Source organism: Liolophura sinensis, chromosome 7 (genome assembly GCF_032854445.1).
Source record: "Liolophura sinensis isolate JHLJ2023 chromosome 7, CUHK_Ljap_v2, whole genome shotgun sequence".
Taxonomy (NCBI): Eukaryota; Metazoa; Mollusca; class Polyplacophora; order Chitonida; family Chitonidae; genus Liolophura; species Liolophura sinensis.
The window spans coordinates 15,750,192-15,773,546 of NC_088301.1; the positions used below are offsets into that span (position 1 = coordinate 15,750,192).

At 37.1% G+C, this 23,355-nt stretch overlaps 1 protein-coding gene across 1 annotated transcript; it reads left to right on the forward strand.

Annotated features, from left to right (window-relative positions):
- The first annotated feature begins 546 nt into the window (after positions 1-546).
- LOC135469738 (bifunctional peptidase and (3S)-lysyl hydroxylase Jmjd7-like) lies at positions 547-8,213 on the forward strand. The gene is made up of 8 exons (XM_064748310.1): positions 547-682; positions 1,034-1,184; positions 2,751-3,004; positions 4,012-4,068; positions 4,654-4,749; positions 6,208-6,281; positions 6,833-6,992; positions 7,851-8,213. Exons 1-8 carry the CDS (start codon positions 610-612, stop codon positions 7,985-7,987), a joined length of 1,002 nt encoding a protein of 333 aa, XP_064604380.1. The 5' UTR covers positions 547-609; the 3' UTR covers positions 7,988-8,213.
- Positions 8,214-23,355: the final 15,142 nt, after the last annotated feature.

Genomic DNA, 23,355 nt, shown 5'->3' on the forward strand with positions numbered 1-23,355 from the left:
TTTTATTTATTTATTTATTTGATTGGCGTTTTACGCCGTACTCAAGAATATTTCACTTATACGACGGCGGCCAGATACAGGGAGGGTGGAAACCAGGCACAGCCCGGAGGAAACCCACGACCATCCGCAGGTTGCTGCGAACCTACCCACGTTCGGTATTTTTATATTAATTTTATTATAGCGACAACAGGGTGTTCATGAGCTGCACTTGATCTCTCAGCGACCGCATTGGTGAGAGTCTCCCGGGTCATCACGCTGCGCTAGCGCGCTAATCAACTTAGCCACACAGGCCCCCTAGGGTAAGGGTGGTCCGCCGGGAAAGATGACGTTTATATGGGCCGGTAACCCAAGCTGCTCTGATCAGAAAACCTCATTTTAATTTACTATTAATTATTTCTAAGTGAAAATGGGTTGCTGTCTTCCGAAAAATGACAAGACGGAACGAATGTCGGCATATAATCAACTAAACAATATAAAGTCCGTTTCCATATGTTAGAGTTTAGATTTTTGTATATCCTCGAGGAATAGCCGGAAGCACGTGTTGAACATGAAATAAACAAACAAAACGGTTATTGTCAGAAAAATGTAAAAATTCCATGTATATTTACCATGGCAGAGGAAAGTGTGATTCCCGCGGCAAAAATTCGAGAAGGTTTTACTGCTCTAGCTAGAGAAGCAAGAGGTAAAGTTGTACTATACAATGTACACGGGGTTTGAAATTAATAGCGGTGGCGAAAAGTGGCATTTGCATAATCCATCTTCTCAAAATAGATACACGTACATAAATATTTACTTTGGATTTATGTTCCAAGTGGGCGTTGAATGCATGGAAATAGTGGTTCAGCGAATAAGACATCCAAGCTTTGTGTTTATCATTAAATTATACCAAAGTACTTGGGACTGGTATATGTACATTTAATTGTCTGACAGAGGGATGGAGAGAGATACCTCCCTTTCACCTCCCTTTAATAAGGCCAAATGTACAGATTTTAGTAATTCTTCTGGGTTTGTACAAACGTTATGGTTTTTACAGAGTTATACTTAGATGCTGAGGTTGCTGAACTGACATCTGTGCCAGATCCGCTGTCGTTTTACAGAGAGTTTGTGTCCCCTAATAAGCCAGTGGTCATCAGGGGTGGACTGGATTGGCCGGCCCTTACAGTGTGGACTCCTCAATATTTGAGGTACGTGTACATTTCGCAACCTGCCTGCGGTCTCAAGACGAAACGGTCAGTTCATCATTAGCTAGGCCTGCCAAACCCATATCCTCTAAATAAGAGCCCTACTTTTTTTATATTAGAATGTTCAAAATTTTTTTTTTTATTTAAATTTCAATTTCTATAAAATCCATATCTTTTTTTATTATCCAGCATAAAAAACAAAGAATTCCTGACTGACCAGCTATTTTTTTATAGGGTTTTACTACGTCAATAAAAAACGTTTTCGCCTCTAATTCTGTAAGATGGGTCGGAAGGTAGAGGCCACCTTAGATCTCCTTAGTAAAAAATGACGTGGGTGAAGAAAACAGTCCTCCCAACATTATTGCATAGCAAAATGCTTATTTTTGAATCGCTGTCAGGGATCTTGTATCTGTTGGATTTGTGTAATTTTCAACTGTCCAGATAGTCTGAGTATATCTGCAGAGCTTTCAGGATGCTACTTTGAACAACTGGGCCTTACTGATTGCTAGCAAAGTGGCAGAAAGTGACCTTCTCTCCAATGCTTTAACATTGGGTGGCCATTTTGTTTTTGACACAGGTGGCCACGTGACCCCCAACTTCGGACCCGTTTTAAAGAATTACCTCAGATTAAAGCTGTGTTTAGTTATCACGTTATAGAGAGAAATAATTGATAGTATTGTGTATGTGTCAGAATGACGTGGTTCACGTTAGGTTTAGCATTTTTCAAGTGACACATTTTGCTTGAGTTTGATTGGTTCAATCATCTTTTGTATGAAGTTTGATTAATTTTCTGTCATTTTAACTAAGGCCTTTATGTGCTTCTTAAAGAGCAGTTTTACATATCAGTCTTCAGTTTACAGTGCCTGTATTTTATATTGATAGTACTTCCGCTGTTATATTAATTTTGTATACTTTGGCATTGACCAGAGTATGATGGTTAGATATATACAATTCATATTATTTTCAACTACAGTGATAGAATATTAGTGTAATTCCAAGAGATGTGGTTTCTTCTTGCTGTTCTCCAGTTTCCACAGTATTTGGAAGTAGAGAAAATATGTCTGAAATCTTTATTCTGGAAGAAAAACACCAAGATACATAATGGACAATAATTTGGAGCATTCTACAAAACCTCAAAGTTTATCCTGATTCTTTCCATATATTAGCGTTATGTTTTTCATCAAAGGAGAAGAAAACTTCTCCTGACACCATAGGCTGAAAAGAGCACATTTTTATGTATCTGGTCGTGCCTGTTGCATAATTTTCACTACCTTCTGGGAAGAACTGCTCTTTGGTGGTTTCCAAAGGCAATTCTCCTCCTAACACAGAAGACTTCAGGACTAGTTCTTAGGCAAAATGGAGTCGCCCACAGCGGATTTTGGTGCTGACTTTATTTATAATTTATCAACTTGAGGTACATATTAAAATTTTTTTATGGCATGCACCTGCGAGGAAATGCATACTCTTTTAAATTTTATTTGATTGATATTTAAATTCTCTTCTCCTGTAAAGAAATTGATGCTTATGTATAGTTAGATATATTATGTGGATTAGCTGTTTGTATTGCAGATGTAAAGCCGGGAGATTGCCTGTCAGTGTGGCCGTAACTCCCAATGGCTATGCGGATGCTGTCAATGGAAACAATTTTGTCATGCCGGAAGAACGTAGAATGATCTTGGCTGAGTTTCTAGACATCATAGAACAACCAGACTCTGCAAATGGGGTTTTCTATATTCAGAAACAAAACTCCAACTTCACTGAAGAATTTGATGATATAATTGGTGACGCAGGACGAGACATATCCTGGGCTACAGAGGCATTTGGTGGGTTTTTTCTTTCACACGTCTAAATATAATACTAATTTCATTGAATTTCCAAAAGAAATCAGATATCTTCCAATCAGCAGATATATGCTTGCTGGTTCCTGAGGAAGTTTTGTGTGATTTGTGGCAAGGTGAAGTTTTCCCCAGAATCTGGCCAGTGTCATAAGGGTGAAAAAAATGTAAAAATTACATGAAGTTCAGATGAAAGAGTGTGAAAAGTTAGTTGTAAATGTGTTCTTCAATATATTTTTTTCAACTTTTCTTTAAAGAAAAAAAGACAATTGAAAATAGTTTTTGTATGGTGGGTATTTGGGACCACCTTTTGGTATTCAAGCGTTTGAGTTATAATGGTATAAATGATGATGTAATGCATAGTTAAGTTTGTCTTTTCAGCTAACATGTATTCAACCTGTATTTTGGTCATATTTGTATTTTTGATATATTCATAAATATTAGAAAAAGCGTTTAAATGCATATGTTTAGATATAAACAACAAATTTACATTCAGATGTATTTTAGACATGCATAAATAAGGATGTGTATTTAGATTATTGTTATGCAACAATGACAATTACAAGAAGGTGGTCCCAAATACCAACCATACAAAAATACCCCTTTCTCCTGACACTTTTTATTTGTCTTATCCTTTAAGGTTCCACCCATAAACCATCATTCCTAAATGTATGAGTCAAATTGAAATAAGGTTGAAGAGGACATAAAGTCACCAATACAATCAGTATATCTTTTGCGTTTGTTCAAAATGATAAAAATGATGATTTCTTTAGAATTGTTTTCTGTGGCACTGAGAGAGAAGATACATGTATTGAGAGCAAAATAGACAAAATCTGTCTGTCAATAAATGTGCAGCTCAGACATTTCTAGTACTGCAACATGTTTTTCAGAGCATTATTTTCATCACAGTACACTAACATGGGAGAAAATAAAGTTGTTACATGACGTGGCCAGAAGATCTCATTGATGTGTTTGGTTTTGGGGTTTTTTTCCAGGAAAGTCCCCTGATGCAGTGAATTTCTGGATGGGAGATGGAAGGGCTGTGACTTCATGTAAGATGTGGCCAAATCCTACATTGTCTTTAATTTGAAAACATTTTGTAGATTTATAAGTGACAACATACAATAATTTCAAGTCCAGCTTATGTAATTTCCGGCCGTATGTGGGAAGGTCTGTCAGCAACCCGCAGATGGTCGTGGGTTTCCCCCGGGCTCTGCCCGGTTTCCTCCTACCATAATGCTGGGCGCCGTTGTATAAGTGAAATATTCTTGTGTACGGCGTAAAACACCAATCAAATAAATAAATAAATAATGGCAGGGTCAGATGTGGTGGATGAGGGGGGTGGGGGTATCATTGGGAAAAGTGATTTATGTAGTTCGTCCATGTTCTTTCCATTATCCTTTGAGCTCTAAATTTCATTGACTTTTTGGAACGGACCTTAGTACACTAGTGTAAATTGTCACTTAAATAATATATATATAGTAGGGATGCTATGAAATTACCCTTCCATCCTCAGTCGACTATTTTGATATTTTTGTACTTCGTCTTTTTTACCCTGTTTTTCTTATCTGTTAAACTTAAGCTTAATATAATGTGCTCAAGACTGAAAGGCTATGTGTTGATCTCTTTCCCCACAGTACATAAGGACCATTATGAGAACCTATATTGTGTGGTATCTGGATGGAAGAAGTTCATCCTCATTGCACCAACAGATCTGCCATTTGTCCCTTATGGTAAGAGCTTTTCTTAACGAGAAAAAGGTGAGGCACATCAGTTGTAGGAATTTAAATAGGCACATACATGTTGTCCTGGGTTCAAATCTGTAACTAGCCAGTTTTATGCATGTACTACTACACTGGGCTTCCGTGGCTGAGTGGTTAAAGTTATAGCGTAGAAAAATGACTTAAGAGCCTCTCAACAATGCGGTCACTGCCCGGTCATACGTGTGAAGGTCTGTCAGCAACATGCATGTGGCTGTGGGTTCCCTTTGGGCTTTTCCTTCTGTCATAATGCTGGCTGCCGTCAGAACATATTCTTTAGTGTGGTGTGAAACACCAACCAGATAGATAAAGACTACAGTGTAGTTGGTAGATGAAAGGACTAAAGTTTCACTTGGCCAGAGTACATGTTCTTGAGTGGTAGGCCTACTGTAAATTACCTCGAATTTCACCCTTCACTAAGTTTGCACAGTTAACCTAATTCCAAGAGTTTTATTGATCTGGTAAAGTTGTTTTGATATTTTGATTGGAAGGTAGAAATACATGTACATCCTACTCCAAAAAATGCAGGCTTCCACACCAGAAGTATGTTTCATGACATTTGTTTGCCCGTAAAAATACATTATTTTGGGCAAAATTGCAAGTCAGTAAGTGTAGTTGAACATACTGCATGTTTTACACGTTTACGTTTACCACAAGAAAAAGTAATGTGTTTTTTTGTTCAAGATCAGTTACTGTCCTGGCTGGAGTCATAGCCATGGCGATCGGCTGTGGTTTCCTCAAGCCTTTGCCTCAGTATACTGCACTCATAAGCCACCATTCTTGTGAGTTTCCCCTGGGCTTTGCTCGGTTTCCTCCTACCATAATGCTGGCTGCCATCATATATGTTAAGTGAAATATTCTTGAGTACGCTGTAAAACACCAATGAAATAAATGAATAAATAAATAAATAAATTTAATATCGATGAAATAGATAACTTCCTTTTTGTGAGAAGAAATAAACTATTCTTTGTTCAGTTGAATTTGCATGGTTTAATGTATAAATGTGTGTGTTGAAAAGTTATTTTTTCACAGGTTATAAATGGTTTTTACCCCTGACGATCGGTTCTGGACCATTGGTACAGACTGGATCAGTCTCCTGCTGGTTTGGCTGGACCTCATGGTGGTGAATTGCTCAGAGTTTCCTCCACACATCAAACTGACCATTGTTCTTGGCATGTACTGATGCACTTAGGCCCATTGTACATATATGTCATTAAAACACCAATCCTGTAAAGAAATAAGTTGTGTTGTCACTCTGTTGTTGTATGAGTGAAATGATCTTGAGAACTGCGTAAATCACCAATGAAATAAATTTGTACAACTTAATTTTGTTTAATGAGGTTTAATTCATTTATGTGTCTTTTTTCAAACGATGAGGTTAAAGATCCTTTCACATTATGATCAAGAGCTTTATAAATGTCGTGTTCACAGATATTTACAAGCCTGCTCATTACAAGGAATTGAAGGGAGAGTTTGTAATTCAACAGCTGGACGAGATGCCAGAGGTAAAATTAATCATTCGATCATTGGTTCATCCGGTATCTCATTCATAACATTATATTCTCTGTTCGTTTATTTGTTTGGTTTGATATTTATAAATTTACTTTCAGAAGCACATAAAAGCCTTAAAATGACACTTCTGATGCCAACACATACTGTAAGTTTTCCTTGGTAAGAAATTTGGTGAATGAATTTGTCAAAACAAACAAAATCAATAAAATATCACCTGAAAATGCTAGACTTTTATTGGTGAAATATGATACTTCTGACTTTGTCATTGATGAAGGACTTACATGTATGTGTTTCCTATGAAATGTTGCCTGTATGAAATGTTGTCTGTGTGAAATGTATGAAATGTTGCCTGTATGAAATGTTAACTGTGTGAAATGAATGAAATGTTGCCTGTATGAAATGTTAGCTGTGTGAAACATATGAAATGTTGCGTGTAAGAAATGTTAACTGTGTGAAATGTATGAAATGTGGACTGTATGAAATGCTGATATATGTGTGTTTCTACCTGTATACAGTCAGGTCAGTTGTGCTGTATGTTGACTAGGTACCCTGGATTCCGGTTGACCCTCTAAACCCTGATATGGAGAGGTACCCTGAGTTTGCCCACACCCTCTGTTACGAAGTCACAGTGAATGCAGGAGATATTCTCTACCTGCCGTCACTCTGGTTCCACCATGTCAGACAGTCACACGGATGCATCGCAGGTACTGTGATTTTCAAATACTTTGTAGGTGATAATAAATCATCCAGTTTGATTACATTTATTGAGAATTTTGCCAGAGATTCCAGACATTGATTTTATTCAGATATCTAATGGCGTTTAAAGCGACAGGAACATGTAGGGGCCAGAGGGATATCAGTCTGAAATTCACTACACCAGTGTCTGGTACATTTCTGAATGTCTCTTTCCCCGTGTTTTATGTGGCATGATGACATCTGACAAATCTGGAGAGTATGAAGTGACTGTCTGTCTCACGGACATGTTAGAACAGGGTCAAATCAGATTGAAGACTGAAAACATGATTTGATTAATAAATTTATTTTTTTGTTTGATTAGTGTTTTACGAACATCATTTAAAGGTCAAATATTTCACGCATAAAACAGTAGTGAAGTTGTGTATGTTTATTTATTTATTCATTTATTTATTTGATCAGTGTTTTTACACCGTACTCAAGAATATTTCACTTATACAACGGCGGCTGGCATTATGGTGGGAGGAAACCGGAGAATAGACCGTAGGAAACCCACAACCATCCACAGGCTGCTAGCAGACATTCCCACGAATGAAAAACATACACAACAAACAATGACATTGGTGTCTGATTTAAAGTCATCTGTGTGATGTCAGAATATTTGTATTGAAGTCTACTTTTATAAATTTATGGTACATGCGTTCTTCAGTATGACTTAAAATTACTAATCAGCTGCCAATATTTACAAATATGTCTGTGACAGAACTAATGAGATAATAACTCTTTAAATTGTATTTAGTTATCATATTGTACATTCATGGTCATTTTGCAAGAAACTGGAATCTTTTTTTATTCTTTATACTTTTCAGTGAATTACTGGTATGACATGGAATTTGACATCAAGTATAATTACTTCAAGTTTGTGGAAAAACTGGCAGAAGTTCAAGAAACTCACAGTAAGAAAGTTCCTCCCAGAACAACCATGAAGGACAGTACAGTCAGCTGATGTCAGACATCACCATGCAGTCACAGGCATGAAGGACAGTGCAGTCAGCTGATGTCAAACATTACCATGCAGTCACAGGCATGAAGGACAGTGCAGTCAGCTGATGTCAAACATTACCATGTAGTCACAGACATGAAGGACAGTACAGTGAGCTGATGTCAGACATCACCATGCAGTCACAGACATGAAGGACAGTACAGTGAGCTGATGTCAAACATTACCATGCAGTCACAGACATGAAGGACAGTGCAGTCAGCTGATGTCAAACATTACCATGCAGTCACAGACATGAAGGACAGTACAGTCAGCTGATGTCAGACATCACCATGCAGTCACAGGCATGAAGGACAGTACAGTCAGCTGATGTCAGACATCACCATGCAGTCATAGACATGAAGGACAGTGCAGTCAGCTGATGTCAAACATTACCATGTAGTCACAGACATGAAGGACAGTGCAGTCAGCTGATGTCAAACATTACCATGCAGTCACAGACATGAAGGACAGTGCAGTCAGCTGATGTCAAACATTACCATGCAGTCACAGACGTGAAGGACAGTGCAGTCAGCTGATGTCAAACATTACCATGCAGTCACAGACATGAAGGACAGTGCAGTCAGCTGATGTCAGACATTACCATGCAGTCACAGACATGAAGGACAGTGCAGTCAGCTGATGTCAAACATTACCATGTAGTCACAGACATGAAGGACAGTGCAGTCAGCTGATGTCAAACATTACCATGCAGTCACAAATATGAAGGACAGTGCAGTCAGCTGATGTCAAACATTACCATGCAGTCACAAATATGAAGGACAGTGCAGTCAGCTGATGTCAAACATTACCATGTAGTCACAGACATGAAGGACAGTGCAGTCAGCTGATGTCAAACATTACCATGCAGTCACAAATATGAAGGACAGTGCAGTCAGCTGATGTCAAACATTACCATGCAGTCACAAATATGAAGGACAGTGCAGTCAGCTGATGTCAAACATTACCATGTAGTCACAGACATGAAGGACAGTGCAGTCAGCTGATGTCAAACATTACCATGTAGTCACAGACATGAAGGACAGTGCAGTCAGCTGATGTCAAACATTACCATGTAGTCACAGACATGAAGGACAGTACAGTGAGCTGATGTCAAACATTACCAGCTGATGTCAAACATTACCATGTAGTCACAGACATGAAGGACAGTGCAGTCAGCTTATGTCAGACATTACCATGTAGTCACAGACGTGAAGGACAGTACAGTCAGCTGATGTCAGACATTACCATGTAGTCACAGACATGAAGGACAGTGCAGTCAGCTGATGTCAGACATTACCATGCAGTCACGGACATGAAGGACAGTGCAGTCAGCTGATGTCAGACATTACCATGCAATGCGTCAAATGCTGCTGCACATCCTTGGGATTTAGCTCTGTATGAAACAAGGGTCAGTGGTATCGGGTTACACAACAAACACCCAGACAAAGGTGTTAAAGTCTATTCTCCCCAAAAATTTAAAATGTGGCAAAAACTGCATATTTTTAGCTGCCATTGTGTTTTACTCCCTTCACAGAGGTCATGCATTGTGGACCAATCAGCAGCCATGGCAGTTGTCCTAGAGACATCAAAGCTGCGTATATATGATGTCCTGTCTAATTGTTGCATGACGTAGAAGTGTAAAAGTTTACTGTACATGTATTATGACGTCATACCACTGAGCTCAGATTAGAACATCTTGAAACAAATGTTTCTTTTTCAGTGTCTTGGCGACTGGGTGTAAAATATGAAAAATGTAAAAACAAAAGTGATATCTACAAACTTTGTGAAATAACACTTTTATCACATAAGAAAATTCCGTTAGTTCACATTTACATACATCATGAAGCAAATCTAACTAGTAAAAAAGAACTAAAATTTTTATATTTATTAACATAAACAGCCTGAAATGGTTTTACTCAGGGAGGTAAACATACTGGCCGGTGTTATGCGTGACACTTGATGTGGTTTGAAAGGTCATCTCTATTTAATATGTGTATTTGAACATGGCCCACAACTACAAGCGGGGTAGAATAAAGGTTAAAAGCTATTTATTTTGCTGAAGAAAGAGCTGAAGTCCAGTGGAATTGATCATTTCATTGGTAAACATAAAACATATACAATGCACATGTACTAGACTAAACCTGTACAACTTATTGTGATTAGCTCAAGTGGAGAAAAATGGTGACAGGTATTGACAGTTTGGAGAGGAATTTTTTTAATTTAATCAGCACATGCATGTACATCTAGCAATGTTGCTAGGAATTTGGTTTTTCGTCATAATTAACCATATATAATTTATAGGTATAGACTTATATACATGACATTATGTTTCCTACATGTGATGACCCAGGAGCCTCTCACCAATGTGGGAAGGTCTGTCAGCAACCTCTGGATGGTCGTGGCTTGTGGCTTTCCCCCAGGCTCTGCCCAGTTTCCTCCCATCATCATAACCGGCGTATAAGTGAAATATTCTCGAGCACGGCATAAAACACCAATCAAATAAATAAATGTTTCCTACATGTACAGCAGAGTTCTAACGATGCATGAGGTTTTCTTGTATTACCACTAATCTGTCAAATGGTAATATTACAACATTCACAGTTTAGCCTGCATTTATATGTAATCTATGCATGGTGTTAAATCATACTATATATATAGATATGCATCACACCTCCATGTATGGTAACCTACATGTATGTGTGTATCGTACAAAGCATGTCTTCAACATAGGCTTCCATGTTCTCTTCTATTATCTGTTCAGGGTATATGTTTTTTTTTAAATATGAACAAATGAAATCTGTGATAGAAACTATAACACACTGCATGTGTTTATTTGTGAATAAAATTTTTGATTTTTGATATCGTGAATAATGTCACACTTTTTATATTAATATATAATGCTCTTGCAGCAACCTGTGGATGGTCTTGGGGTTTTCCCCAGTTTCTGTTGGATTTCTTCCCAATTATGAAAAAAAATGATAATGTGGGTTTGGATAAACAGCATGATAACATGTATCACTTGTTTGTACATGTATTACCATATATATATATGTTATGAATGGCGTTCGAGTTATGTGAAATTCTGAGCTCGATTCTTTATTTTTATCTGTAGTGCATTACTAAGCATTTGGTAGTCCGTTGTTTCGTGTGGGTTAGCCCACTATCCAAATTCGGTTTTTCTGTTAACTGTCATGACCGTAGTGCTCGCGCTTACATTCAAGCGGTAACCTGTTGAATCTTAGTTACAATGTTTTAAAGCGTAAGTTCTGAGTATTTTTATATATATATATTTGTTGATTTCTTTGATATTTTTCGTGTATATCTTAAAGTAATTATGTAATGTCTACCTTTCTACTTCAACCCTTTGTTGAGTTCAGCTTTCTTCGCTTTTGTTTTTAGTTCGGTTTCAACATTACAGTCTCATTCTCAGACCGTCGGACTCGGAGAGCTACAACTACGACAATGAGTCGTTGTTGTCACACTTTCCTTATTTTCACCTAACAAGGGAGAATTTGAAGGATTAATGTAGTGTTGTTGTTTTATTAATGCCATTAACTCTAAACCGAGAGGCAAATATGGACATTTTGCTGAATTTCCAGAATAATGGATTATGATGAAAAATTAAAATACCTTGGTCTGATCAACCAAATGAAGATTCGTTTCAACGTTCACTATTTTCACGCCAACATGCAACGTTGATCGGTTTTTAATGGCTGAGACATGGTGTGGCATCAGAGTTGTAGGCCTGGTACATGTGTGTCTGTACACATATCTGGATACTGGCTCAAGCCACGGGTATACACAGTTGTTTCCCGTGGACTGCTTGTACACAAGGCAACGTTGATCGGTTTTTAATGGCTGAGACATGGTGTGGTATCAGAGTTGTAGGCCTGGTACATTTATCTCTGCACACATCTGGATACTGGCTCAAGCCACGAGTATACACAGTTGTTTCCCTTGGACTGCGTGTAAACGAAGTACAGGCGCCAAGGTATAATATCCCAGCAGGTTGTAGCCCTATACTGGTCTAGCTAGTTTGAACAGAAGACAGATGGGGATGTCTTTTTAAACTGAGGTAAACATTCAGTTACGTGACATGTAATCTTTCTGGAAGCTTTCCAGACCATGAATACAGTTTATATCAGTTTTTTCAAAAAGGAAGCTGCTCATATGTAGGGCCTACAATACTAAAGCCTTCATGTACTTGAAATAAATAGTTTGAATCAAGCTGAACATTGTTTCATCCTGTTCCCTCTTGTCTGATTGTTTGTGGGGCTTTTTGACAGGACTTATGGAGTCATTTCTGCTCTCTTGCATATATTGAAGATCCTTTCCGACCGTACGTCGCCAGGTGTCCCCGGGCTCTGCCTGGTTTCCTCTCACCATAATGCTGGCAGCTGCTGTATAAGTGAAATATTATTGAGTATGGTGTAAAACACCAATCAAATAAATAAATAATTATATTGAAGACAACAAAGTACTGGTACTAAACTCTTCACCAGAATCATGGCTTTATCATTGACTTGCCAGAGGTCATTTGTTTGCTACAGGGCGAGGCACTAAGGTTTCCTCCACCCACAAAACTGACCATCACTGTAAAAGTCAAATACTTGAATATTACTCCAAACAACAGTTAAGCAGGTAAATAATTTCTTAGTGCATACGTGGGAATGTCTGCCAGCAAACTGTGGATGGTCGTGGGTTTCCCTCTGGCTCTGCCCGGCTTGCTCCCACCATAATGCTTGCTGCCGTTGTATAAGTGAAATATTCTCGAGTACCAATCAAATAAATAAATAAATAAATAAATAAATTTCTTAGTGTCTGTTCTGAAAGACCCCCAGGTGATGTGACAGTTGTATACATATCCTGAATACCCTAAGATTTTGACCAAAAACTGCATTTGAGGCAGATAAAACAATTTTTTTTCGGTGGTGAAAGTTGAACATTTTCCCAAAAGGATATCATCCTTCTAAACAAACCTCAAAACACCTTTTTAAAATCAATGGAATTCATCAAAATTCTAGAATCAGGAAATATTACCAACTTGGTCATGTGCCAAGTTTTAGGTCAATTTGGGTAGATGCACGTCTTGATGTACATGTACCTGATAATACAAGATTATATCACACTGACTTCTGGACTGCTTGGGTGGCCTAATGGTTAGAGCGTCCGCCTCAGAGTTGGGAGATCTTCGATCAAACCTGGGTCGGGTCATACAAAAATACTTGCGTCTACTTTGCCAAGGACAGCGCTGAGAGATTTGAGGAAGGAAACAGGACTGGTGGGATCAGTGTCAGTAAAATATGACTGGGTGGGGTGTGGCTGGTGTTTTCAGCATGAAATTTCAGTGCCTACAGAGTATATGTATACACACCTAATGACTCCTCGTTGTCATGTCACTGAAAAATTGTTGAGTATGACTCAAAAACACATGCATACATACATAATCTGAATTCTGTGTATTAAATGTTGTTTCAGGTTGGTTATTCTGGTGCAGAAAGAGTGTTTTGAGATGTGTAGGTAAAGGTGTGAAAAGACCTGCGTGAATATCCTTCGGTCACTCACTGCAGAGTAGATGATGAGATCGGTAAGTACATCTAAATACACCTGTACATCAAGTATCATCTTACATACCTATAAATGTATCTTACATGTACGTCATTGATCGTGGTGTGTTTGTCACTTTGACACTGTTACAATTTGATGATGATATGTTTGCATGTTATAATGGTCAGAAGTGAGCATGTCACGATAGCTGAGTAGTTAAGTTGCTACATGTAAGTATTAGTTTGCTGTGACACACAAGTGTTAGTTCTAAATCCAGTATCCTTGGATAGGAAATTTGTGTATTTGGCTGGATGTACATGTAGATTTCATTCAAACTTAATTGATTTTCAGCTCGGAATTTAAGATTACCTTATAGATTTTTATTTTAATACTTGTCTTAGACTTTTATGACAAAAATGAAAATTGAGTTTGATTTTGAACTCTGCATGGTTTCCTCCCACCATCTGGCTGCTGTGGGATAAGTGAAATAGCCTTCGGCGTGGTGTAAAACACGTTTAGTATGGTGAAATGGCTCAGCAGCCCCTCACCAACACGACCAATGCAGTTGGCATTGAGTTCAAGTCCAGTTCATGCTGGCTTGCTCTCTAGTCTCGGGAATGCCGAGCAACAACCTGCGGGTCGGTGTTGGTTTCATATGGACTGTGCATGCTTTCCTCCCACCATAATGCTGACCACTGTTATATAAATAAAATCTTCTTCAGTATAACATGAAATGCCAATCAAATCAATACATAGATTTACTCTAATTCCTTAACCTTTTCGCATATGAAAGAGCAACTTTCAGTGCCATTTATGCATGTTTCTATTTTGACTTTAGAGACAATACTACTTTGGTTGGATAGGCCAATTTCAGGGCTTTACAAAAAGTATGATTTTATCAGTCTACAACGAATAATGCCCTCAGAATTTGCTTTAATATACACCTTGTAAACATGCAAAAAGGTTGAAGAATTACAGTGTAAGGCAGCTTCAGTGGGCCTTTGTGGCATTAGTGGATGATGCGTTTATGGGTGGAAATGCAGTCTATGAACATCGCTTGAAGAGCCCTTACTTGCGTCTTGACTTCCACCAAATTGATGTGCATATCTGTATATACATTACATGTGAGAAAGTTTGCTAGTAATTTGTCAAAAGTTGGTGTGGGTGATCTCTCATGCAGTTCAGTGAAGATCATTTGCCTTCCAGCAATATGCCTTGTACATGTACATCACATTTGGGAAGGTTTAAAAGTCGACCTTTTATTTCGGCCACTCCATGTTCAACCACCTAGTCCATGGAACTGAGCATTATCACACAGGTTAAATGTTGTGGGTACTGCTTAAATATCTTTTAATCTTTAAGAAATTTCAGGCCAAAATTCCATATTCGCTAATGAAATCAATTTTGCTGTATTTACCAAGAAAGCTCAAATGACTGCCTTTCAGCAAGTATCAGACTCTTACTAGTCCTGTACTATTTATAGTGTTAACATGACTCTGGTTTGGAAAAGTTATTATGTGACCAGCTTTATAAATGCTGAAAACTTTATAACGGATTTTGAAGGGTAAGGTGTGTACAGAAGAGGCTGATATTCTGTGAAGGGTAATTTTTAAGGGGGGGTATTCTATAAAAAATAGCAGAAATCGAAGGGATTTGCACTGATCGCTTTTTTGCCCAAAATCACTGGTATAGCCTCATGCTAATAAATCAGACAAAATCAAAGTGCATGTATGTGTAGGGCAGTTGTCTGCAAAATACAAGATGCAAATTAAGGCTTTACAATTGGAAAACATTTCGGAAAGCTGCCTGCATGTTAAACACTATTACTGATATCAGAAAATACTGATAAATTAAACAGTATGGTATAGACCTGATCATATTGTACATCACAACAGTCCTTTAAATATTGGTTGATTGTCTATATACCCGGTAGCTATTTGCTCAAGACTGGTGCTTGCTGACAGAGTTAATGGTCTGCCAGAATGAGAGTGCAAGTCAGAATTGTTGCAGTAATTATATCTCTTTAATGTACAGGAGGCCACATATGTCATGGCCACAGTGATATTTTCCTTTATTATAGCTTTGCTATTAAGAAAATACCTGGCAGGTAACATTTTCATGTAGAACAAACGAAAAGTATGTCTATGCATCATGTAGGAGGTCGTTTCGATCATGCTGATTCCTGAGATGGTTTTCATGATTTTTAGCTCGTTTTATAAAAAGCAAATATAGAGGTGGGAATTTTGGACCTTTCTTAACATGCTGAATCACATTCAGTATAGCTTGAGTTTTCACTTTATATTCACATTGCGTGAATTTTCAGCACATTTAAAACAATATTTTATGAGATTTTGTATTTATCAAATGGGTCAAAGTTATATTTATATATCTCATAGGTGGAAAGGGAAAAGATTAACAGTTATTCTTTGCATATACGTTGTATGCTATCTTTCATTTCATACTTACAGTTTTCAGTGTCCGAAGTATGTTGCTTAATGAAACAGTTGGTCAATGTGTAATGCATTGACAAAGGCATTGATGTGTACTTCTATGTTATAAATACCTTCAACTTGTTCACACAGCGGGAAACAGCATACTGAAATTGATCATTTTTATGCATGCATGTATGCAGTGCATTGCATACTAGGTGGAGAATTCTTGAGTAAGGGCGGGCTTCTGGGTTAAATATTAATGGTACGTTTATAAGTGAGCATGTTTTTATAGAAAAATTGAATTATGTACAACTCTGGCTCTGTTACTTGCACTGTTACTTCAGTGGCTTTGGCGATGTCAAGCTGTATTACACATGAGTACTCTGTAGTGGTGCTGTACCTGTACACAATGTGTGCTTAGGGTTTGCCTGTGTCATTTAGGTTATATTCAGTATTCACCTCACTATTTTAGAAGACACAAAAGAAAACATTATCAGCATACATTGAAGTTCAAACTTGGTCTTCCCTTTGCTTTTTAGGTTTTATCATTAAACCCAGCACAATTTTGCTGTTAATTGGTCTTGTAGTAGATAACTCATAGATAACACTGTTCCTTGGTTAATACACTTGTTATATGACTGTTAATTGATATATCAGTTCATTGACCATTTATGATAAATATTGTAAATTTGACGCTATTTTGGTATGCATGGTTCTGCCTCAATCCTAAAATGTCATTCGAATTTGAGTTTTGGGTGTGGAAAAAACTTGGAAATTCTTTGACTATACAAACCCAGATTTAATGACAACAGTAATAGCACATACATGTCCATGCAAATCATCATGATTTGTGGATTCATTTTCCTACCAGATGAGTCTGTTCTTGAACAGTTACATGCATGTACTGCAATACTCTGCTTGCTAAAAAAAAGATTCATATTTTGAAATTTGAGCTCCAAGGCTGGCCTTCAGTGTAGATTCCTTCATGCATGGATCTAGGTTTTCTATTTGATCATGGCGTTTGTCAGTCATTTTGTCCTATTTAGAAATTTATTTATTTATTTGATTGGTGTTTTATGCTGTACTCAAAAATATTTCACTGAATATTATAAGAGGGCTTACTGATTTGCCTGTCATTTCTGTACATTAATGTAAAATCCAAGTGGTTTGGCTGTCTGCCAATACTTAACAGTATATGCACTCAGTTGACGTAATATTTGAAAAGCATGTCAAGACAGACTATTGAATTTGATGATTTCATCCTGTGTAATTGGTTCGTAAATGTAATAAAAATACAGATCAGTTTACAGTGAAAAGTGTTTTTGGCTGTATACTGTTATCGGAACTGTGTGCCAAAGGCAAATATTGACTGATGAGTATATGTAGTGTGTATTTGGTGTATTCTTAACTTCTTGTATTCTTGTATGTGCCCAAAGAACTGGTATCACATTTACTTTCAACTTACAATGTTAGCTGTGAGCAGAGCAGAATTTACTTTTCATTGCGAACATGACTGTGCACTATCATGCTGGGTTGACCTGTTTACCTCTGTTTTGACCTACATCCACACATCAACAGCTTTGGGCAAAGGACTCTGTTAGTGTCTAACTCTGCCAACATTTATTACCCAGGTAGGTGAATACTGTTTACAAGTATGCAACGATCACTGAAGATTTACATGTATACAGTGTATGGTTATACTGTTATGACCAAAAATTGATCAACCAGTGCAAAACAGATTGAATTTTGTAATACTATATGTACCCTCCACAAAATATCAGCTGCTTGTGTGCATATGTTACCATTGAAGATTGGTAAGAAGTTCCTGAGGTTTATAAAGAGGGTTACATTATAACTTTTTCAAATTTTTTTTTAAAATACAGTAGTGCAGGGAAGGGTCTGATATTTGCTGAAAAGCTATAATTTGAGCTACTTTAATTCTTTAAACTTTTTACATGTTTGCAAGATTCTGTTGGCATTTCGTGTTGACTGATAAAATATACTTTTTGTGAAGCTCTGACACTAGTCAATCCAACCAATGTAGTTTTGTCTCCGAAATCAGAAGTAAAAATGTGCATAAATTGCACTGAAAGTTGCTCTTTCACATGCCAAAGTTTTGATGAATTAGGGTAATTTGTACATGTAGATAGAGAAAATTTTATTTGATTATGCAATGTGGATTTTTTTTGTCAAAAGTCTCTTGTATAGCCTTGATCTTTAAAAGAATTTTCAAATTTTAACCTCACCTATCTCACCAATGTAATTTTAATGATATAGCATTATTGGAACTAGTTCACAAATACATCATTTAAATTTTATTAATTTATTTATTGATTGCCAAACTCAATTTTTTTTTTTTGGGCTTATACAGGAAAATTAGGAGAGCCAATTTTGTTGAAACCTTACATGTATCACTATAAATATGCATAATATGTCAGTGTGTTACGCCATCATACACATAAAATAAGGTTACACCATGTTCTGTGAAAAATTGACAAAAAATAGTTTTTTGAAGAAAGATGGATGTTAACAAAAATTTTCAGAAATACTTTTTGTGAAAGAAAAATGTGAAAAGTAATCAAATTTGTTGTCTATAAGTACTCCAGTCAGAGTATATACAAAGAAATTGTATTCGCTTTGCTGATGGATTTATTATGTTCGCACTTGATCATTCATTTGACATTATAAGGTGCTGAGAATGTATTGCGTTGAGAAGTACGTGTAGCTGAACAGTTTGACTGGACTTTTTTTGGAAATGGTGGTAATTAGTGAAGGCTTTTGTCCAGTAATCAAGGAGATCTGTGAGGTTAATGTTGGCATGGTGACTGAGGTGTTTGTATATTGGCAGGGGTGATTTATGTGTGTCCTAGATTATGGCAGATCAATACACTGCTCTGAATGCCCTCAGATTTCTGACTTCTGTCAGTGCATGTATCTGATGTGACCTTTCCAATTTCCTCTCCCACCTGCGTGCATGTATATATATTCTTTCCTCACAGTCAGTATGGGGCGTTAAAGAACATGACTGGGTCATGCTTGATGTAGTGTGACTGATACATTCTATCGACCCATGTGTATACCTGTGTATTGACCTACCTGTGTATTGGCCTATCTGTGAAAATTCATGGAGCCCAGAACTGCTGTATCATTGCTGCTTCCACATATCACATTAAGAATTCATGAGCCTTTTTTATTTTGAGTATCTATGTATAATTGCATATTTAGTATGATTGTCTTTGGACATGTTGAAGGTTGACAGCAGAAGAATAACTTGTCATCTGTCCTTACAGAATGTGTTTCCTACTATTTTATGCCCCTCAGACAGTATAAATGTAAACCCATAAACAAACATTTGTTATAATTTCTGACCATAACTGCAGTATAGTAACTCATACATGTCAAAAAGTTCACATTCAGTAGGTAAAATTTTGTAATTTTAACTTAGTTAGCTGCATATTTATCACACCAGGTGGAGAAATTTTATTTAAAATGAGCTTATGTTCATGGAATAGAACACAAAGCTGTGCTGAATGACAAACAGTTTGAGGCTTACAGAAAACAGAATCAAAATTACATGTAAATAAATAAACTAATCATCATAAACAGACTGCTGAAAATTACATGTACGAGTAATAATTTAAATGCCAGTGCAACTACATGCGTAAAACAATCTTTTCAGATACATGTTGCCGAGTTCACAGTATTTTCCTTGATACATTGAAGCACGATTTATTCCTTGATACATTGAAGCACGATTTATTCCTTGATACATTGAAGCACAATCTATTCCTTGATACATTGAAGCACGATTTATTCCTTGAGACATTGAAGCACAATCTGTTCCTTGATAGATTGAAGCACGATCTGTGCCTTGATATATTGAAGCACGATCTATTCCATCACAGTTTCATGATTTTAAGTCATTTCTACACAAATTATTCTTCAAGTCTGTCTGTTGTGTTTGTGTTGAAAAGTATAACCTGCATCTAAAATCTGCTGTTTCATGAGATGATAAACATCTACAGACAGTGTATATGTATTTATGCATTTATTAGATTGGTATTTTACGCTATACTCAGGAATATTTCACTTTTATGATGGCAGCCAGCATTATGGTGGAAGGAAACAGGGCAAAACACGAAGGAAATCCCCAACCGTCTGCAGGCTACTTGCAGACCTTCCAACATAGGGCCGAAGAGGAAGCCAGCATAAGTTGAAAAAACATATAAGCTGATGTCCAAAGGAGGACGGATATGTGGGTGCATGTTAAGTCTGCGGCCTTGACTGATAGTTTGGGAGGCCATGAAGAATTGGTGCAAATTTCACAGACTGTGTATATAGACTAAGAGTGCAGGCTTTTATAAACCTATGCCTTATACAAATATTTTCTCTGTCTAAGATACTCATTTATAATATGTCAGGATGAGATCTCACGATAACTGTGGGTAACGTCTAAGATACATGTAGAACACCTATTGGCTTCACACGTCAGTCAGATAATTCAGGTAATGTGTTAACATCCAGGTGCTTATTTCTAACTTGTACATGTGTGTTGTAGGTTTACATGTCCCAAGTAAATCTAGTGGAAATGTATATGTGTATTTGTATTAGGTGACACAAGCTCACTCGTACATGTACTTGTGCATGTGTGAGGACAGACAAACAAACTGCTAGATCAAAGAAACACCTGTTTGTGAATATATATTTGTGTCAGGTCAGATAAACAAACTCCTACTTGTACAGGTGTATTTATGTCAGGTCAGACAAACAAACTCCTACTTGTACAGGTGTATTTGTGACCGGTCAGACAAACAAACTCCTACTTGTACAGGTGTATTTATGTTAGATCAAACAAACTCCCTTTTGTGTATGTTTATTTGTGTCAGGTCAGACAAACAAACTTCTACTTGTGCATGTGTATTTGTGTTCGGTCAGACAAACAAACTTCTACTTGTGCATTTGTATTTGTGTGCGGTCAGACAAACACACTCCAACTTGTACATGTGTATTTGTGTCCGGTCAGACAAACAAACTCCTCCTTCTGCGTGTGTATTTGTGTCCGGTCAGGCAAACAAACTTCTTCTTGTACAGGTGTATTTATGTCTGGTCAGACAAACAAACTCCTATCTGTGCATGTGTATTTGTGGAGGTCAGACAAACAAACCTCTACTTGTGCATTTGTATTTGTGTTTTTTCAGACAAACATACTCCTACTTTTGCATGTGTATTTGTGTCCGGTCAGACAAACAACCTCCTACTTCTGCATGTGTATTTGTGTCTGGTCAGGCAAACAAACTCCTTCTTGTACAGGCATATTTATGTCTGGTCAGACAAACAAACTCCTCCTTGTACAGGTGTATTTGTGTCCAGTCAGACAAAACACACTCGTACTTGTGCATGTGTATTTGTGTTTTTTCAGACAAACACACTTGTACTTGTGCATATGTATTTGTGTCCGTTTAGACAAACAAACTCCTTCTTGTACAGGTGTATTTATGTCAGATCAGACAAACAAACTCCTATCTGTGCATGTGTATTTGTGGAGGTCAGACAAACAACTCCTATTTGTGCAGGCATGTTTTTGTCCGGTCAGACAAACTCCAACTCGTACATGTGTATTTGTGTCCTGTCGGACAAACAAACTCCTACTTGTGCATGTGTATTTGTGTCGGTTTAGACAAACAAACTGCTACTTGTGCAGGTTTATTTATGCAGTTCAGATAAACAAACTCCTACTTGTACAGGTGTATTTGTGTTGGGTCAGACAAACAAACTCCTACTTGTACAGGTGTATTTGTTTCTGGTCAGATAAACAAACTCCTACTTGTACAGGTGTATTTGTGTCCATTCAAACAAACACACTCGTACTTGTGCATGTGTATTTGCATTCGGTGAGACAAACAAACTCCTACTTGTGCATGTGTATTTGTGTCAGGTCAGACAATCAAACTCCTACTTGTGCACGCATATTTATGTCAGGTCAGATAAACAAGTTCCTACTTGTACAGGTGTATTTGTTTCTGGTCAGATAAACAAACTCCTACTTGTACAGGTGTATTTGTGTCCATTCAAACAAACACACTCGTACTTGTGCATGTGTATTTGCATTCGGTGAGACAAACAAACTCCTACTTGTGCATGTGTATTTGTGTCGGGTCAGACAATCAAACTCCTACTTGTGCACGCGTATTTATGTCAGGTCAGATAAACAAGTTCCTACTTGTACAGGTGTATTTGTATCCGGTCGGACAAACAAACCCCTACTTGCACAGGTGTATTTGTGTCAGGCAGGACAAACAAACTCCTGCTTGTACATTTGTGTTTGTATCAGGTGAGACTCAATTTTTCAGCCAGATCTTGTGAAGCGGATTGATGAAAAGCAGAATAAGATTAAGGATGAATGAATGAAACCTTTAATAAAAGAGGGTAGCTCTGTCAAATTTAACTTTGCACTTCCCAGAGGCGCTCTCTAACAATACATGAAGATTAAAACAAGTACTAACAGTATATACAATTCCAATTTTTAAAAAACCTCTACATTTTTAAAAATATCTCTACATATATCAGCTTATATAAATTTACTGGTTGAAATAATTTTTCAAATAACGTGACACGAAAGCAGAAAGTGATGGTGCTGTTTTGATGAGACATTCTAAACTGTTCCAAGCAGGACAGCCCACAATGGTAAAACTGTTTTTATAATAGTTAGAGCTATGCTTATCAATATGAAGGTTGTTAACAGTTGATGTAAGAAACTTATTGTGTACTTCTGTGTTTTTAACAAGCAATTCTATTAGATATAGTGCTGACTCATCATGCAATTGTTTAAAAATAAGACAAATCATACAATATCTGATGAGATCAGAAATTTTCATCCAGAGTAAATCTAGGAGAATTGGAGCTGTAGAAGTATGTATTTTAGAGTCTAAAATAATTTTAGCTGCTCTTTTTTTTTTTGAAGCTTAAATAATCTGTCAATAAGTGACTGTGAACAAGTTCCCCATAATGAACTACAGTAATCAAAATGTGGCAAAATATGGCAATGAAAAAAAGTTTGATGATATGATTTTGTTATTTTAATACTGGACAGGTAGATGGATGGGCCACTCATTTAAGGTCTTTTGAGATATCATTTACATGGATATGTCCAATTAATTATTAATAATTTTTTAACACTAGTACTGGCCTGAGCCCAAGTACCAGTATCAATTTAGTTTGCTTTATTATGTAACTTATGTCATCTGTTCATTACTGTCATGACTTTAAATGAATAGAATATTTAGAAGGGAGTCTGTGAAGAAGCACATGTATATGTATGGGGACATGAGGTGGATGTTAAGGTGTACCTTTTTG

What these genes read in the sequence shown, in the direction of transcription:
- LOC135469738 (XM_064748310.1), top strand. Translation starts at nt 610, where the DNA reads ATGGCAGAGGAAAGTGTGATTCCCGCGGCAAAAATTCGAGAAGGTTTT. An exon ending in CTGGGCTACAGAGGCATTTG is followed by an intron (nt 3,005 to 4,011) that starts GTGGGTTTTTTC and finishes GTTTTTTTCCAG; the next exon opens with GAAAGTCCCCTGATGCAGTG. An exon ending in GTCACACGGATGCATCGCAG is followed by an intron (nt 6,993 to 7,850) that starts GTACTGTGATTT and finishes TATACTTTTCAG; the next exon opens with TGAATTACTGGTATGACATG.